At 50.5% G+C, this 17,901-nt stretch overlaps 9 protein-coding genes across 9 annotated transcripts; 6 read left to right on the forward strand and 3 right to left on the reverse strand.

Annotated features, from left to right (window-relative positions):
• Positions 1 to 4: 4 nt before the first annotated feature.
• N7532_009190 (HOS3-like histone deacetylase) lies at positions 5 to 808 on the forward strand (the record flags this gene model as incomplete). The annotated part of the gene is made up of 1 exon (XM_056621681.1): positions 5 to 808. The coding sequence occupies one exon, from the start codon at positions 5 to 7 to the stop codon at positions 806 to 808; it is 804 nt and encodes a 267-aa protein (XP_056472487.1).
• Positions 809 to 1,394: 586 nt separating this feature from the next.
• Positions 1,395 to 2,150, forward strand: N7532_009191 (uncharacterized protein; the record flags this gene model as incomplete). The annotated part of the gene is made up of 1 exon (XM_056621682.1): positions 1,395 to 2,150. One exon carries the CDS (start codon positions 1,395 to 1,397, stop codon positions 2,148 to 2,150), a length of 756 nt encoding a protein of 251 aa, XP_056472488.1.
• Positions 2,151 to 4,167: 2,017 nt separating this feature from the next.
• N7532_009192 (AN1-type zinc finger protein) lies at positions 4,168 to 5,109 on the forward strand (the record flags this gene model as incomplete). The annotated part of the gene is made up of 1 exon (XM_056621683.1): positions 4,168 to 5,109. The coding sequence occupies one exon, from the start codon at positions 4,168 to 4,170 to the stop codon at positions 5,107 to 5,109; it is 942 nt and encodes a 313-aa protein (XP_056472489.1).
• A 231-nt stretch (positions 5,110 to 5,340) lies between these two features.
• N7532_009193 (thymidylate synthase) lies at positions 5,341 to 6,354 on the reverse strand (the record flags this gene model as incomplete). The annotated part of the gene is made up of 1 exon (XM_056621684.1): positions 5,341 to 6,354. One exon carries the CDS (start codon positions 6,352 to 6,354, stop codon positions 5,341 to 5,343), a length of 1,014 nt encoding a protein of 337 aa, XP_056472490.1.
• Positions 6,355 to 6,699: 345 nt separating this feature from the next.
• Positions 6,700 to 8,521, reverse strand: N7532_009194 (CocE/NonD family hydrolase; the record flags this gene model as incomplete). Its single annotated transcript, XM_056621685.1, has 2 exons — positions 6,700 to 6,837; positions 6,890 to 8,521. 2 exons carry the CDS (start codon positions 8,519 to 8,521, stop codon positions 6,700 to 6,702), a joined length of 1,770 nt encoding a protein of 589 aa, XP_056472491.1.
• A 500-nt stretch (positions 8,522 to 9,021) lies between these two features.
• On the forward strand, positions 9,022 to 10,207 carry N7532_009195 (uncharacterized protein; the record flags this gene model as incomplete). Its single annotated transcript, XM_056621686.1, has 3 exons — positions 9,022 to 9,302; positions 9,352 to 9,555; positions 9,604 to 10,207. The coding sequence occupies 3 exons, from the start codon at positions 9,022 to 9,024 to the stop codon at positions 10,205 to 10,207; spliced, it is 1,089 nt and encodes a 362-aa protein (XP_056472492.1).
• An 826-nt stretch (positions 10,208 to 11,033) lies between these two features.
• Positions 11,034 to 12,952, forward strand: N7532_009196 (uncharacterized protein; the record flags this gene model as incomplete). The annotated part of the gene is made up of 6 exons (XM_056621687.1): positions 11,034 to 11,190; positions 11,242 to 11,298; positions 11,357 to 11,486; positions 11,543 to 11,741; positions 11,794 to 12,207; positions 12,275 to 12,952. 6 exons carry the CDS (start codon positions 11,034 to 11,036, stop codon positions 12,950 to 12,952), a joined length of 1,635 nt encoding a protein of 544 aa, XP_056472493.1.
• Positions 12,953 to 14,312: 1,360 nt separating this feature from the next.
• Positions 14,313 to 16,188, forward strand: N7532_009197 (uncharacterized protein; the record flags this gene model as incomplete). The annotated part of the gene is made up of 8 exons (XM_056621688.1): positions 14,313 to 14,345; positions 14,415 to 14,559; positions 14,614 to 14,689; positions 14,812 to 14,893; positions 14,944 to 15,450; positions 15,503 to 15,672; positions 15,723 to 15,807; positions 15,862 to 16,188. The coding sequence occupies 8 exons, from the start codon at positions 14,313 to 14,315 to the stop codon at positions 16,186 to 16,188; spliced, it is 1,425 nt and encodes a 474-aa protein (XP_056472494.1).
• A 1,204-nt stretch (positions 16,189 to 17,392) lies between these two features.
• Positions 17,393 to 17,620, reverse strand: N7532_009198 (uncharacterized protein; the record flags this gene model as incomplete). Its single annotated transcript, XM_056621689.1, has 1 exon — positions 17,393 to 17,620. One exon carries the CDS (start codon positions 17,618 to 17,620, stop codon positions 17,393 to 17,395), a length of 228 nt encoding a protein of 75 aa, XP_056472495.1.
• Between the last annotated feature and the right edge of the window lie 281 nt (positions 17,621 to 17,901).

The raw sequence follows: 17,901 nt of genomic DNA on the forward strand, positions 1-17,901 counted from the left end.
AGTCATGTCATCCGCCGGAGATCGGAAAGCAGATCGAGCGGATCGCGCAGCAGATCAAGCAGCCAGCGAGGAGAAGCCCAGAGAAGAGCGCAAAGTATCGAGAGGGCGCTCGCCGCGGAAGCCGAGCAGCAGTACAAGGACACCGCGCTCGAAATCAGCTGTATCAACCAAGTCGACGCCAACAACCCCCAAGTCGGCCCCAGCCAAAGCCAAGTCGGCCCGAGGAACGACACCCCCTCTGCCCGTTCCCCCGGTGGGACTGGGCGTGGGCGTAAACGTCGGCGCGGCGGATGAAAACAAAGAGAAATTCCCGATGGGTCTGGACGGGGCACCCGATATGGCTCGAGTCATCTTACCGTGGGAAATGACCACTGAGAAAGCCACCGAAACAAGCATCGCCGAACCAATGTACTCGGCCTCCAAGCCCGCGGAAACAATGACCCCATCTCTCCCCACAACGCGCCCGGTGGAATCAAATTACGTCTCTACGGGGATTTCACAACCCCATACGCCTGAAATGGCCACTATGCCCGATGCATCGACCCTGAGTTACCCAAATACATTCTCGCCGGCCACGACAGCCGCCTACACCAAACAGGGCTTGCCAGTCTTTACGTCCAGCAGTCCAATCCCCTTTGCACCGACCGATCAGCAGCCAAGGACTCAGCCGCTGCCTCAACTTCCGCTCCAGGAGTCCGCGCATCAACCCCGGCATGTCCCCAATGACGAGGATAGTCCTCTTCAGGCGCCGCCGCCGCCGCCGATTGTGAATAATTTTTCGCAGAATCCGCGATTTTATTCTCAGTGATTGTGGTTCTGGATGGAAGAATTGGCGTTGGCTCGTTCTTTGCCTTTTTATAACCGGGCTGAATCATCGCGGTCTGATTCTTATTTTTACCATTGATGTTCTTTTCCTTTCTTTCTTTTCTTTTCTTTTTTTTTTTTTTTTTTTTTTTTTTTGTGGCGTCGGATCCGGACGGTGTGGTGTGGTCATTTGTTAATATATACCCCTTTTGTATGGACTTTTTTGCAGGGGTTAGGTCTGGATGTACCATATGCAATTCTCTATTCTCATTCTACTCCAGCAATGTAGTATGTAGTAGTAATATGTTTATACAATCTGTCCCCACCAATCGCCACCCCGCCAGATAAGCCGCCCTCCACCAATCGCCTCGGTTCTTTCCCGGCTGTTCCCCGCACGGCGACGCCCGACATTCGGAGATGCTCCTGTCGGCCAACCCCGACTTCTACAAAACCAGCACCATCCCCATCTTCTCTCAATTGTCCTCCACACCTCTCACTCCAACCGACAAAATGGGCAACGACAAAGTCAGCGCCTACTACGCGCCCACGGGCGGGCTCCCTCTCAATCGCAGCTCCTCACCGACCGCGCCATGTTCACAGAAGCCTACACCGTCATTCCAAAGGGCACATTCCGTGACATCGTGACCAGCTTCCTCCCCTTCTGGGAGCAGACCCGACTCTGGGTCATCGCGCGCCCCCTCTCCGGCTTCGCCGAGACCTTCTCCCAATACATCATGGAAGTCCAGCCCGGCGGCGGCAGCTCGCGCGCCGAACTCGACCCCACCGCCGAAGGCGTGCTGTTCGTCGTCGGGGGCGAAATCACCGTCAGCCTCGATGGAAAGTCACACATCCTCACCGAGGGCGGCTACGCCTTCCTCCCGCCAGCTAGCGGGTGGACGTTGCGGAATCAGGGCTCCACGACAGCGCGATTCCACTGGATCCGCAAGGCGTATGAGGCTGTCGAGGGGCTGGAGAAGCCCGATCCGATCTTCCTGAATGAGAAGGATGTGCCCCCGACGCCCATGCCGGATACGAATGGGGCGTGGGCGACGACGAGATTTGTGGATCCGAACGATCTGCGCCATGATATGCATGTTACAATTGTGACTTTTGAGCCCGGTGGTGTTATTCCGTTTGCTGAGACGCATGTTATGGAGCATGGGCTTTATGTGCTGGAGGGCAAGGCTGTTTACAGACTTAATCAGGATTGGGTTGAGGTTGAGGCGGGCGATTTTATGTGGTTGCGCGCTTTTTGTCCTCAAGCTTGTTATGCGGGTGGTCCGGGGAAGTTCCGGTATCTGCTTTACAAGGACGTTAATCGTCATATGAAGCTTTCCAGGCTGTGAGGGTGTCGCAGTGTGATGCGCCGCTAATGCGGCTGGTGGGGCTTATGCATGCCTCGAGGTATGGGACGGATTGGGGGTTTGGTGAAGTCCGCTGTTTGGCAGCTGGTTAGATGATGGATAAACGAAAAATGTTCTGTTTATGTACAAATTATACCATATACTATTTCAACTATTACTTTCCTCTTTCTCGCATTTGTAGTACCAGCTTCTATCAATTGTCAAAATGATCGACCTGGTCGAAAGTCTCAGTGGTAGTATAAGACGCTATTCAAGAGATACCAAAGCAAAGAAATTAAATCCGCATCGATTACTAACAAACTTATACCAATCTATATGAATATACCAAGCCCCTCCTCCCAACACCGACACTATCTACTCCACCTGCTTCGCCATCCCCACCCTCCTTGGAACCTCACCCTTCCTCCTCCCCCTCCGTCTTCCCCTCTCCCAAAAGCCCCCTTGCCAAAAACAAAATTTAAAACAGAAGACACAAGATCCGACGTAAACTCAGGAAAATTCTTGATAAGCTCGCAAGTAAGCACCGGCTCCACCGGCTCCCAAAGTCTCTTCAGGTTCGACACAATAGCGTCCGCAACTCGCCATAAATAGCATGAGTCGAGTAGATCTCCTCGATCGTCTTCGCAAATGAGTCTGCATCCGGCTTGTCCATTAACGTTTGGAAAATTAGGTTTTGGACTTGGATTGTGGATCAGGTATTTCGAAGTAAGAACCTTCGCCGTACATGCGCGCATGGAAGTAGCAGGGCCCGCAGGTTATTAGGAAGTCGGTGGGTGGGGATGAGTCGGGAGTGGAAGAGGTTTGGTCGGTTTCTGTGTCTGAGGGAAGAGAGGGGGAGGGGGAGCGAGGGACTGGTTTAGGGCTTAGTAGGTTGGCTTCGAGAGATTTTTGAAGAGGCGGAAGTCCGAGGAGACGACGCCTCTCGGGATGGCGTAGTCTGCTTGGTAGAGGAATTTGAGTGTCTTTTCGAGTAGGATTGGGTCTCGGTCTATTTTGAGAGGTTCCTATAAGACCCATAGCATTAGTGTTAGGATGATAAATTTCTTATTCGGAGGTGATGCTTTATACCTCGGAAGAACCTGTGCATAGTCTATTCAGGTGTTCTGATTGTTGGCAGAAGATGAGTTTATGAGCAGCGGATTGTCTGCATTCACAGATTATGGTCAAGCCGCTGTATTCCGAGTTGAGATGCATTCTGTGGATCTGAAAACGTTAGAATGGATGCGTGCATGGTCCGATGGGTTGGAGGTGCTGACCTTGCGACAAGATTTTGGAGGGTATATCGGTCCTCTTTGATTCTTCAGGTATGACGGGTTCGGATACCACGCTAGAAGGGAGTCCGAATGTTCTCTTTCCAGGGAGTGCCTTGACAGGCATGGTTAGCGTTATCCATCTACGGGATGGATGTTACATTGTGCAGCACAGATGCTGCAGAGAAGTGGAACTCGGTGCTTCAATTCAAGATGGATAAGATGTCGATGAAGAGGTATCTACTATATAGTCATTGAGGGATTGAAGATAATGCGGTGTCCATTGAACGCCCTTTGGTAAGAAATTGAATGGAACTAATCTTAAGGGTATATTACGTGTTCGACAATATCAAAGGTTTCGGGCGATGTGCATCCCTTGATTATGCTTTGTTAAGCCTCGCTCTATTAGCTACCGAGCCTCTAGGCTTTCATCCCTTTGACTTTGAACAATAACTGACTCGGGAAAACTGCAGGTGACGATCAAATGGATATTCTTTACAAAATGAGCTCTTAAGCTTCTACGATAATTTAATCATCTAGAAGACAAGGTAGAATTGTCTAATGTGCTGTCTGTATACATCGGGAGACGAACCCCCGACCGCCGATGATGAGCTAAGCCACTGGAAGCTTCTCCGCATTAGTCAAACTTGCCAGCGACTTCCATCTCAGTTGCGGACCTCCAAATATTTCCTCAAGTTTCCCCGATCTTTCTTTCTTTTGCATTTACTATCGCATCCTTTCATTCAGTCATGTCCCCCATAAATATGTCCCGGGGCACGGGGGCCAGCACCCCGCAATCCGAATCCTTCACTCAAATGGCCGACTCCGACCTCGAATCAATCGGCCGCCACTGCCAATTTGAATACTGCGGCCAACTCGACTTCCTCCCCTTCCGCTGCGAATCCTGCAAAAGCACCTTCTGCCTCGACCACCGCAGCGAAACAGCGCACAAATGCACCCATGCCGGCGAATGGGCCCGCCGACGAACCGGCATAACGCAAGAGAACCGAACCGCGCCCGAAAAACCAAACATCTACAACTCAGACCAGTGCGCGCATGTCCTCTGCAAAACTCTCATCAACACTCTCAAAGACCCCGGCGTGCGCTGCCCCAACTGTAACCGCCAGTACTGCCTCAAGCACCGCCTGCGCGAGGAACACGATTGCGCCAAGCTTACCCCGCTAGGCGCGCGGCCAGGCAACGGCGTTTCTCCCAATGAGACGATTAAGTCGATGTTTGGCAAGTTGCGCGGCTGGGGGAAGGAGAAACAGACTGCGACGGCGAATTTGATTCCGAAGACCAAGCCCAAGCCGAATAGTCCTGCTGCGCGCGCGGCTAGTGTAACGGCTATGAAGCGCTCGGCGAAGGGAGAGAATAATGTCCCTGCGGATCGGCGGGTGTATTTGCATACTGTTGGGACGGCGGATACGCAGGCTGCGGAGCCGCCGGCGGGGGATTTCTTTTTCGACTCAAGGTGGAAGGTTGGTCGGGTGCTAGATGATGTGGCGCGCAGGTTGGCTGTGGAGAATTTGAATAATCGGGCTGGGGGTGAAGAGGCGCGATTACGCATTTTTCACGTTGAGTCGGGTGATTTCTTGGAGTTTTCGGAGAGTATTGGGGGTGGAAAGGTGAAATCGGGCGATACGATTGTATTGCTTCGTGGGGCGGGGGTGGTTTTGGAGAAGTCATGATGCATTGCATTGCATTGCATTGCACTTTGCATTTTCTTTTTCTGTTATTTTTTTAGAGCATTTGATACCTAGAGCGTTTCTCATGAATAATACCTGATCTACACATGGACTTTATGAGACAATTGAGAGCATTTTGCAGAAATAATCTTTTTCTTAATTTCAAAACTGGTATCTTCTAAATATTATAACGTAGAACCATGACTCAATTAAACAAACAACACTCGCCCAGATCTACGCACTCATCTTCATCTTGATGATCTTGTGCGGCTTATATCCAATGACCTCAAACTCATCCTCCTTCCACCCATCAATAACTGCGCTACCCCGGTCCTCACGCTTGATTCGCAGCTCAGGGAACTCAGTCGGCTCACGAGTCAACTGCTCATTCAATGCATCAATATGATCAAGATAAATATGGGCATCGCCCATAGTATGAACCAGCTGACCAGGGTGAAGATCCGCAGCATGAGCTAGGATATGAGTAAGAAGGGCATACGAAGCAATGTTGAACGGAACACCGAGACCCATATCGCAAGAACGCTGATAAAGCAGACAAGACAGAGTCCCCTTCTCATTTGGCCGACCCGTCTTCTCATCAATCTTCATAGTCGGCGGGAACGAGACATAGAACTGCGCAAACATATGGCACGGAGGCAAAGCCATCTTTTTCAGATCAGCGGGATTCCACGCAGACATAATAATGCGACGATCGAAAGGCGAGTTCATAATCTTGTCCACAACATCTTTCAGCTGATCAACACCTTGTCCCGTATAATCCGCCTTGGCATCCTGATACTCGGCCCCGAAATGCCGCCACTGGAACCCATACACGGGGCCTAAGTCGCCCTCCTCGCGGTGACCCAGTCCAACCTTATCAAGGAACTCGCGGCTGCCGTTCCCATCCCAGATTTTGATTCCAGCCTCAGAAAGCGGGAGAGAAGATGTACAGCCGGAAATGAACCACAGCAACTCGGCGATCACGGCGCGCAGGAATACCCGCTTCGTTGTGAGGAGGGGGAGGATGGGGATCGGGGCTTCGCCTTCGGGATTCGGCTTGGAGAGAGAGAAGCGGAGTTGGTTTGGGAAGGCGATGGCTCGCGTGCCGGTGCCGGTTCGGTCGGGGCGGAATTCGCCTTGCACGAGGATGTTGCGGATCAGGTCAAGGTACTGGTGCTCCTCGTGGGAGGGATCGTGGGGAGGATTGGGAGTTGCGGGGGCGGCGGGGGCGACTTGTTCTTGGGTCATGATTGTTGTGGTCTCGTGGGACAGCTCGGGGTCTTTAATTATGTCTTGCTGTCTGTCTTTGTGGTGACTGTGAAGGTCTCGCGGCCGGCGGATCTGATTCGCGTCGACGCGACACGCTGTCACGTGAGTATATGGGTCACTTTACCCAAGGCATCAATGTTTATCCGTAGCAGTCAAAAATTAACGGCTGTGATTTTTGACCAATTTAGATGTAAACGAGTTCTCGATTCAAATCTTTCGGGCTTCAGACTGTTTTCAGCCTAGCTTGGAAAAAAAGACACTGCATTGTGATATCTCAATATTGGCACGGGACTGACTAGACTAAACTACCTATTCTATTCGTTTCTAAATAAAGGGCAAGATCACCGAGCTAGGATACTCCTCGCTGCAATGAATAATGTGCTTGCCGCGGTTCAATTCATGCTCCGGTCTCGGACGTGAGAAAGTCTTATACTCGGCAATGCTGGGGTATTGTCCACCGATCTATGCCATCAGTTAGCAAATCTGCAGACAGCAGAGAAAGAATGCGACATACCTTAACGCTGATAGATTCGTCCTCATCAAAGTCGACACCCATCGCCCAAATCCCAATCTCCAGCTTCACGACCGTACCAGGAGCGACCTTTTCCTGGCGTTTGTGGGGGTGGAAAGGGAACTGAGAGTGGATACTTCGCGAAGAATCAATTTCCCGGTGGGAGGCACGCAGGATGCCGACCGAACCAAGATGCAGATTCAGACTAGCCTGCTCTGCCTCGGGAATTTCATCGATTGATTTGACTGGCGTAGCATGGAATGGGAAATTGAGATGCATCAGCTCCTTCCCATTCTTATCCTTCTTGCGTAGGATGACGAAGACGGTGAAATCGTCACGCTCCTCGCAAGACATGTAAAGTACAGCCTTGGGCAGGCCGATGAGACGCGCCGGCTTTTCGAACTTATAATTGAATTCGGCAACACTGTGGCGATCCTCCGAGTCGTATTCGATCCGAAGTGTCTGTGGATAAGCAGTTATGGAGAGCTGTTGATCATTTCCGAGGAAGAACTGTCGGTACTCGGTTGAAGGCGCAGGAAAATCCTCAAGAACAATGTCGTCGATTGCTTCACGATCTCCGAATTGCAGAGCAGACCACCGAACCTTGGGAGTATCCTCCCAATCATTCTGTTTGCTCTTGAGGTATCGATCGAAGAATCGGCCGAGCTCCTCATTGGATTCGGGAACACTGTATAGTTCATACCATTCCTGCTTGCTTCCCCACTGAATCCATTTATTGGTATGAGGCACCTCCAACCAACCACGAATAGATCCCATAGTGTGGATCGAGCTCACATCAGATCCGCGAATAAAAACCGGGCATTGAACTTTGGTGAGGTCGGCTCTCTTGTCTTCCCAGAAGGGACTTGAGACATTTGAGCGGCGATACATCTCTTCAAAGTCCTCTAGACCAGAGCTCTCACTTCCGCGAACAATTGCCTTGGCAATAAGATCAAAGTTGCTCATGGAGAACCAACCACCGCGACAGAACTGCTCGCGATAAATATCACCAGACCCCTCCCAGGGCGCAATGGCTTTCAACGAAGGAGGTTGTTGCGCAGCGATGAACCATTGCGAAATGGCAAGCGCAGAGTTGCCCGCCATGCCGACTCTCCCATTACACCAGTCCATTTTCGCAATGGCTTCCACAACATCGTACCCGTCCTCTGCATCTTGTGTCCCCATAACACAAATCTGCCCGTCAGAATGCCCAGCGCCGCGAGTATCGACGCTGACAATAGCATAACCGCGAGGACACCAAGTCTGCGGATCCAGGCCTTCGAACTTCTCCAATCCACTGAGATCAGAGGGCTTCACGCAGCATTTCCAAACACACATGGGAAGCATTTCCAGCGCACTGTATTTCTTGCCGTAGAAAGACCAGCTCAGCACGGCCGGGACTTTCTCGTCGGTATTCGCGGGTCGGTAGACATCGGCGTATAAACGGACACCGTCGCGGACGACAATCTCAACGTCGTGGTCAAGACGGATATCGCTTTTGAGAGCTTTGGCATTGAATCCATTCCAGCCTTTGGGGAGGACTTCAGATTTCCCGCATTGGCATGGCTGGTATCCGTTTTCGCCGACGACGGGTTGGGCAATGCGCTTGTATGCGGACTGAACGGGAGGAGGCATGTCTGGCGTTACTGTTCTGCAATAAGAGAATACTTTCTTAAGATCTGGGTTCGCGGACAGTTATACCCCGACTTTCGCAAGCACCGCGGTTCAAAGCTGCGTCGCGTCGCGTCTACTATTTCTCCCCTCCCCCACCGAAACCGCTGACTGTCAACCCTCTCCGCTTGCCGATAGACGACCGACTTGTCTGATGCAGCGATTCGACTCGGCGCGACTTCCCCCGCAGACCGAAATCCGGGGAAGTGGGGAACCCGCCGAACCTTGTGTACCACGGCAACTCTGTCGTCTCCAGATCCGGAGCTGCCCACCAGCAACACGCCGAGCGGGGGCGGGGGATCTCCAGAGAATGCCATTTCCCAAGATGATCAGGTTGTCTTTGTCGATGGGCCGATGCAGGACGATCGTTAAATGTTATTTATGCTCCCTCAAGTTGACCATTACAATTCTCCCTCAACGAACTCACATACTGAGATATAACACCACGAACGAAACACATCATGATGTCTGCCACAGAGGTCAAGTCTGCTCCAGCCGAGCCTGAGGTCAAGCCCGACTTCAGCTGTCCGGATCTGGTCGTGTTCGAGCCCCGAACCTACGGCGACTGGCGCGACGAGTTCCACAAGAACGGCTGCGTCGTGATCAAGAATGTGATCAGCCCTGAACGCGCCCAATATTACCGCGAAAAGCAGATACAGTGGCTGAAAAACTTTGAGCTGGGATTTGATGAGAATGATGAAAGTACTTGGACTGCTGATCACTTGCCAGTGAGCTTCAAGGGAGGGTAAGCAGACACAAGCAAATGGTCACTGGTACATACTGACACCTACTAGGATGTACTTTGCCTACGGCTCGCCTCACGAGAGAATGTCCTGGGAAGCCCGCACAGAGCCCGCCGTCATCGAAATCTTCGAGAGGCTCTGGGAGACAAAGGAACTCATCTGCTCCTTTGACGGAATGAACATCTCCATGCCCCGACGCAAGGACGTCCGCTGGAGCCCGTGGCCGCACTGCGATCAGAACCCGGAGCGCAAAGGGTATGATCGCACCCATCGCTGAGGTTTTTACATGCTGACAATTCCCAGGATGCAAGCCGTCCAAGGCCTCCTAAACTACGCCCCCAACGGCCCAAAAGACGGCGGTCTAATGCTAATGAAAGGATCCGCCAAGCTCTTCGACGAATTCTTCGCCTACAAGCGCGAATCTTTCGACCATGAAGACGCCCCGCCTCCCGAAATCAAATTCATGGACCTGTTCCTGTTCAGCGAGAAGGATGTCAAGTGGTTCCAGGAGCGCGGCTGTGAGCTGGTCAAGGTCAACATGGAGCCGGGTGACTTTGTGCTTTGGGATTCCCGCACCATGCACTACGCCTGTCTTCCTGAGGGTGATCAGATTCGTCATGTTCAGTATATTTGTATGACGCCTCGAAGATTCGCGACGCCTGAGACGCTGGAGTTGAAGAGGGAGTGCTTTGAAAATTATACTGGCACTACACATTGGCCTCATTGGTATGTTTCCGTGCCGGGTCTGGTGAGATATGATACTAATGATGTGCTTAGCAATGTGCGTCCAGCCAAGGAGAAGCCTATGCGTGATGGGAAGGTTTGCCCCAAGGATCGCAGTGAGCCTTTTGAGAAGCCGGTCGTTACGGATACTGTTTTGAGGTTGGCTGGTGTTAAGGCCTATTAGTTTTGTTTTGGTGCTCTTAGATCAGCTCAAGAATGAATATGATGTTTAATACCTTTTATTCCAGTCTACAGTATTCCAGAATTATTACGTTTAGCATGGCGAGATTGGTGAAGGTGCTTCATTTCACTGTGGTTCATTGATGGCTTCTATCTACAGTTTTGGTCTTCCACTGGCTCTCACTTTAGGAATGATGATTGTAATTTCCTCAAGATGGGTAGTGTACATCAGTGAATGTCTGCATTCTAATTTTCAAGTCTCTTGTTATCTTCGAATCATCAGTCAGTCCTTCTCCTTGGAGAAACCATGTCGCGGTTCCAATGAAAGGCCGAGATAACGATACCGACATCTCCCCGGTGGGCGGATGGACAAAGCCCCTCGCCCGCAACCCCCGCTCGGCACCCATCATGTCAACCGCAGCCACTTCCCAATTCGCAATTACGAATGCACCCCACAACCCCAGTCCGGGGAAGCGGGGACATGCTGTGGATACCCGGTGACAGCAGCGCTATCGCTAGCTGCGCAAAAGGCAATGCCTGACTGGCTGGCCTCGACCAGTGCGATGAGCCATCTTTGCCGAGTGTTTAGCATTTGTGGCTGGACCTCTATCTCTGCGGGGTTGGAAGAACCAGCGTGGTCCCGAGAATGTCCTTGGCCTCGTTAAAAGATGTTATCTCTGAGAGTCTGGGGATATTAAACAGCCCGAGGGACCTGCTGTCATCATCGCAAGTGGGGATCTCGCCTCAGCTGAGTTCCACTTTTCAATTGCGCTGCATAATACCGTGCAGGCCTGAATCGACAAATCCCACGGCCAAAGTGCTCTGTGGGCATGGAAGACGCTGAGAAATACATTGGTCAACATGTCGAGATGGTGGAGGACAATGGTGGACCTCGACCGCTCCCCGAGGCCGGCAAGGTTATGGGGACGGTCAAGTTAACTGAGGATACGATTATCTACATTCCCACTCCGACTGCGGACCCGCAAGGTACTCTATGAACAAATATCCGATAGAGATGCAGTTGCTGATGCGTGGAAGACCCTTTGAACATGGCGCTCTGGCAGAAGATTGTGGTTCTGATGGTCATTTCAACCTGTGGGTGCATCAATCGAAGGAAATCACGACCTCGACCCTAACCCGCTGTTACCAACAGTTTCGGCTCTGGGATTATGTCTTGTCTCTGGTTTTGGAGGGCTCTTGACATTCTATATACCCGACTACGTGGCTGCGGGTAAGGACTATGCGGATATCACCCAGTTAATGACATACCCGACATTGTTCATGTGAGTCTTTCCCAGAATAAAAATCCTCGAGGACAGTTCTAACTCATATTGTATAGGGGAATCGGTAATCTCATCGGAATGCCACTCGCCATCGCCGTCGGTCGCCGCGTCGTCCTCCTTGTATTCACTCTGGTCCTCATCCTCGGAGCCGTCCTCTGCGCGGTTGCAGAGACATATGAGTGGCACCTGGCATGTCGAATGGTACTCGGACTTAGTGCAGGGCAGAGCGAAGCGTTGGTTCCTATGATCACACAGGTAAGAGGTCAATTCCATCCTCCATTCTGATGCAGCGTTAACTGCGGAAAAGGAAATCTTCTTCCTCCACGAGCGAGGAAAGTGCTTGATGATTCAACAGGCCATCCAAGTCCTTCTCACAACAATCTGGGTCCTCTTTGCCAGCCCCATTTCTGCCGCTATATCGCCACAGGGCTGGTATTTCCTTGCCGCTGGCCTGGCAGGCCTTCAATTCCTTGTTGCTCTGGCGCTGCTTCCCGAGACGAAATATGATCGCGACCTCTCTGCTTACCAGGAGGATCTGTCGGATGATAATGCTACTGGAAATGCAGACATTGAGGCCTATGGTCCTGCTAAACCAACTGTCATGGTGTGCAAGCAGAAGCCACCCCTCGATTTTGTCAATTACTCGCCTCGTACGTGGAGATCCGATTTGCGTCTTTGGATTGGCAAGCCTGAATGGCACAAGGCCGCAGAAGTTCTCAAGGTAGACAAGCCCCAGGTGCTAATGCCTTCGTTTCATGAGGCCTGTTGCGAACTAACATTCAACTCAGCAAACTGTGGAACTACTCTTTTTCCCCAATGTCTTCTGGGCCCTCTGTCTCAACGGACTAACCATCGGCGTCAACATCGCCATCGGAACAACATACGGCACAATTCTCACAGGCTCCCCATACAACTGGCCCGACTCAAGCACCAGCTACGTCAACTGCGGACAAATAATCGTCGCACTAATCGCATTACCTCTACTCGGATCCGGATCCGACAGACTTATCCGATGGCGAGCTCAACGCAACGGCGGCATGCACGAACCTGAGACACGAATCCTCCCTCTCTTCTTCCCCATCGCCGTTGGCCTGTTCACCTCTGTACTGTATGGGCAGGGAGCAGCACACCCAGAAAAATACCACTGGTTTGTATACGTGTACGCAGTGGCCGGATATTACTTTTGTTTTGTTGCCGCCAATATCGTGGCTATAACGTATCTTTTAGATAGCTATCCGGCCCGAGCGGGTCCTCTCTTGGTGATTATCTGTGCTTTTCGGGGATTTATTTCGTTCGGAACTAGTTATGGTATCTCTGCCTTTGTCGAGAATGATGGGTATGATGGAGCTTTTGGAATTTTCGGTGCGCTGACCGCTGCGCTGGGTCTGCTTGGGGTTCCGATTTATTTCTGGGGGAAGAATATTCGGCAGTTTACTGGGAAATTTGCGAAGAGCAAGACTGACTGAGATAGTGAAACAGTAGAAAGAAACAACTTTTTTTGGTATTTTGCTGGTTTTCTATTACCCAAAATCAAGACGTCAACGACTTTTTTCATGTTTTGATCATTTCCGTGGAGCCCAGCAAATAATCAAAAACATTTTTTGGCGTTTTGTGGTTTTGCAGAACACGAGATCCAGACAATTCTCAACAGCCTCATTCAAATCATCAATACCATGGTTCATGTACTTTCACCGTCATTCGGATGGCGAAAAGCAATCATTTACGCTCCGACTTGGTGGAGGAAGTGGAAGAAGTCGGAGTGTAGGAGCCCCCAGATGACTTCGACGTTGTCGAACCCGAATTTTTGGTGGCGTGTTTATCTCCCGCACCTTGCGCCCTGGAGGCAAAGCCTCCAGAGGACATATCTCCTCCATTTTTTGTCTAAATAGTTAGCTCTGAATGAAGAATCCTGGGTCGATGTAGCATACCTGTGAGGATTGGATCCTCTCAGAGGCCCCCTTGGTCATGGGGTGGTGGGGTGTTGTATGACGCATTTTGGGTGGTGGTTGTTCTTAATAAATTGTAGGAGTAGATATTTGATGAAGGTAAGTCAGAGAAGGTGGAATAGCCTGGATTGGCCACATTTTTATAACTTTAGGACCTGGCCTCAGAAACCAATAGAAACGTTTTCTGTTTGTCATTTCTACAGAATACTCCCCAACTTCAGGTTTCTGTTTCCTTCTATGACGACGCAGAGTTCGATACAACAAACAGAGTGTCCGAATCATCATGATCCATGAACATTCCACAATAGGCGGAGAATTTCATAGGAAGTCGTCATTGGATCGTTTTCTATTTTGTGTGTTTGTCTTCTCGGGCTTGGTAGGTGTCATTGTGATGATGGCTGTCAGGCTTCATTTGCAATACACTACTGGCTGGTTTGTTGCTCTCTAGAATCAGATGACTGCGATTTCAAGACACGATCATTAGATTTTCCGTCGGACGGGCTTTTCGTAGGGAAAATAAAATAGAAACAGTAGAAGAAATCATGTAACCCAAGTAGCTCCCAACAAATCTACACGTATTTTAATGAAATCCGTAACAACCTAAGTTTAAATGAAATTTTGACTCTATGCTTAATGTTAAACACAATCAACCTTAACACCACAAAGTCGTGGCCCGAAATCGGGGAAACCCCAGGCGGCGAGTCGGAGGATGGCCGACCTGGTCAGTGCGCGGGAATGCGGGGGCGCGATTCCGGGGGAACTAACGATGCCGAGAGCGCACCGAGGGGGAAGAAAAAAGCAAGCAAAAAAGGGGGACCTCCAGTTTCTCCTCCCTGTCCTGTCATATTCTGCGGTCGCCGATCGACAGCTCCCCTGTACCATGGAGAAGAGGGCGAAGGATATCGAGAATGTCGTAAGCATCCCTTGACTCATTTGCATTGCACCCTGCCTACCCTAAGTCACCTAAAACTGACAAGGAAAGGATCCTGATTTCGACGTTGACAGTCTTGGTCTCGGGCCTGAGATTGAAGCTCGGGAGAAAGCTTTGGTTTGGAAGCAGGATTTGCACATTGTGCCTCTTTGTGCGGCGATTTATCTTTTATGTTATTTGGATCGCTCGAACATTGGTTTGTCGTCCGAGGTTCTTTGGGCTGTATCTGGATAGAGCTAACGTACGCCAGGAAATGCGAAAATTCTTAATGAAGATACCCGTAATGACCTTCTTTCGGAGACAAATATGACATCTTACCAGTACACGTGAGTTGGCCGGGTTGTCTTTGCGTTATACCTTTCCATATCTTCTTTCGTTCCATCTGGGCTTGTCCTATCTGGATTCGTCTTTATTTACATTCTTCTGATCTGTGCTAATTTGGACCCAGCATTGCACTAATGGTCTTCCTAATCGCCTACGCCCTATTCGAAGTACCCTCAAACTACTTCCTAAAAAAGCTAAAACCAAGCGTACGCCTCCAACCCACAACTTACATACAGTATCCAACTAACCAGCTCAGCGCTGGATTTCCTTCCTAATGCTATCCTGGGGCGCAACAACAATGGGCCTCGGCGGCGTCCACAACTACGCCCAAGTTACAGGCCTCCGCTTTCTCCTCGGCGTCATGGAAGCAGGCTTATTCCCCGGCTTCGTCTACTATTTAACATTCTGGTACCGCACGTCCGAGCGCTCCATGCGCGTGGCTCTAATCCTGGCCTCGGCTACATTGGCAGGCGCCTTTGGCGGGGCTATCGCCTACGGCGTCGGACATATGAATGGTGCGCACGGGTTATCTGCCTGGCGGTGGTTGTTTATTATTGAGGGCGCGCCGTCTTGTGCGTCGGCTGTGCTAGTCTGGTTCTTTTTGCCGGATTATCCGGAGACGGCGAACTGGCTCTCGGCTGAGGAAAAGGAGCTTGCGGCGAAGAGGTTGGTTGTTGAGGGGTCGCATGGTTCGGCGAGGGCTATGTCGTGGGAGGATGCGAGGGGTGTTCTTGTTGATTGGAGGTTGTATGCTCATTATGCGGTTTGTATTCATTTACCAAGTTTTTTGGCAGGGCAATCTTGACGCTTACTAGGTGTATTTTGGCATCTCGACGCCTTTTTCAAGTCTGTCGCTTTTCACGCCGGCGATTACTTCTGGTCTTGGGTATTCGAATCTGCGCGCTCAGTTGATGACCGTGCCGCCGTATGCTGTTGCTTATGTGGTGACTGTGGCAGTTTCATGGTCTGCAGACCATTTCAATAGGTATTCTCGACTGGTCTTGAAAGCGTCTCGATTCATGCTAACTCCTCCAGCCGCGGTCTGCATTCTGCGATTTTCTCCTTCATCGGCGCGATGGGTTTTCTCGCTTCTGCCGTTCTCCCTGCTGATGCGTACTTGGTAAGTATCCTCGATATCATCAAATGAATAGCAACTAAATTACAACTATCTTAGCGTCGGTATGGTTGCCTCATTGTCGCAGCCAGCGGCGCCTTCGCTTGCATCCCACCACTTCTCGGCTGGCTTTCTTCGAATATACGCTCCACCGCCGGCGCAGGGCTGGCTATTGCATTGAATGTCTCTTTTGGCGCGCCGGGACAAATCGTGGGAGTGTGGATCTATAAAAGCGACGAGGCGCAAAAGGGGTATCCGACCGGGCATTGGACTAATGCGGCGCTACTGCTTTTCGTAACACTTGGATGTATTCTCCTGAGGGTATATTACGGGTGGCGAAATAAGCGGCAGAATGGTGATGGTAGTGGAAAGAGGTTTGCGTACTGATAGCTCAGGTTAGTGTGTCTGCACCAGTCAGTTTTTGCTGTGGAACACTTAGTGTTGGGAGTCTATCTCAGTGGAGGAATATTTCACGGCATCAGTCAATTATAGACGACTACATGATTTTGCATACGCTAAAAAATTTTATTTCATGTCCCCACAAGATTTGACGTCGGGACTGTTTATTGTGGGCTTGCTTACGACCTCGGGATCAATGTGATGAGTCTCATGGCTTCGTTGATGCAGGGAGGCCGGAAATGCAAGGCTTCGGGCCGCGGTGTACCCACCGTGTTTCGTTTAAGGGAGGCCATATATAAATAGATCTTTACAAGGCCATTGTGACAGGCCGGACTTTAATGGGCGGAGTGTCCCTGAAATCCTAAAGCGAGGTCATCGCAGGATTTACTACATTGGAAGCTCACTAGATCAATGCTGTGTAACCTTTATCCCGTCACCTCACAATTTACTGCTTTCTGATATTTGTCATGTTTGGCCAGGGTGTGTATCTTATGGTGAGATGAAAAGACGCGAGGTTCAAAGGTAGCGGTGATGGGTGATCTGGCTTGACCAACGGGCTCTTAGGGCCATTTCAATTCGAGCAAGTCAAATATTGTCCCGCTTCAGGTTTTAATGAAGTAAGTAGCTTCATAGAAATACAAACGAGATTAAATTTATCACTTACTATATTCGGTAAAATATCTCGCGATCTGGCGTTGCGATCCCGGTTACATTGTCCGCCAAGCTCTGGTCATCAAACGAAAGCCCTCTTCGTGCGATCAATGACTATCAGAGTGTACATGCTTCTTGGTATAATAGAATTTCCCGCATTCAAGAGGCTTGTAGTGCCGGAGATTAAATTCTGACCGAACACATGGTAACGTGATACAACCTCAAATATGGTTCTTATTTTAAAGTCGAGGTCAATCTTGAAATCATCCCCACTACGGTCAAATATCACACGCTGACTCAAAAACGAAAGCATATTCCTGAAAAGCCGTATCTGTCGATTATCTTGTACCCAACGAAAGGTCCAATCTGATGTGATTTCAAAGAAACCCCCAATCCCAATCCCAGTAGCGAAGAAAAAAAAAAACAAAAACAAAAAAAGCCAACGCGTCCCGATCCATTCCTATCCCATACAATCCATCCAAAGAAACTCCGCGTCAAGTTCATCAGAGCAAAAAAACAAGTGCAAACAAAGGAAATACTCTCAGTTCTCGATACTGGCGCCGAAAGACCGAGCAATAATCCCGTCCTCCTGCACACACCGCTGATCGCGCCCTGGTCCGGTGATACCCAGCCAAAGCTTGGAGTTTGGGCCGCCGGCCCGTCCCAGGTAACACAGGAACACGTCGTCCTCGAAAGTAGAGGCAATCACAATGACAAGTTCTGCGTATGTTGCGGGTACCCAGCGTGTAGTGTACATACAGGCCCACATGCCTGCTCGTTGGGCAGGGTACCACTCCGTCGTGCCCTAAGGTGTAAGTCCCTGATGGGATACCTGGCTGGATACCTGACGGAAACTTCGAGGATGCTGGCGGACCCTGGCTGCATTGTGCGTCGGCCATTGACCGGCGTATTGTTTTGCTCCAGCGTGCAGGATGCGTTCGAGAGCGGAGGCGAGAAAAGGGATTGAGCCCCACTCCTTCTTCACCGTTATTTTGGAAATTTCATCGCCGCGGCCGAACTGATCTTACAGACCTTTGGATCGAGTCGTTT

Source organism: Penicillium argentinense (assembly GCF_028826775.1).
Source record: "Penicillium argentinense strain IBT 30761 chromosome Unknown utg000009l_segment0_segment0, whole genome shotgun sequence".
NCBI lineage: Eukaryota > Fungi > Ascomycota > Eurotiomycetes > Eurotiales > Aspergillaceae > Penicillium > Penicillium argentinense.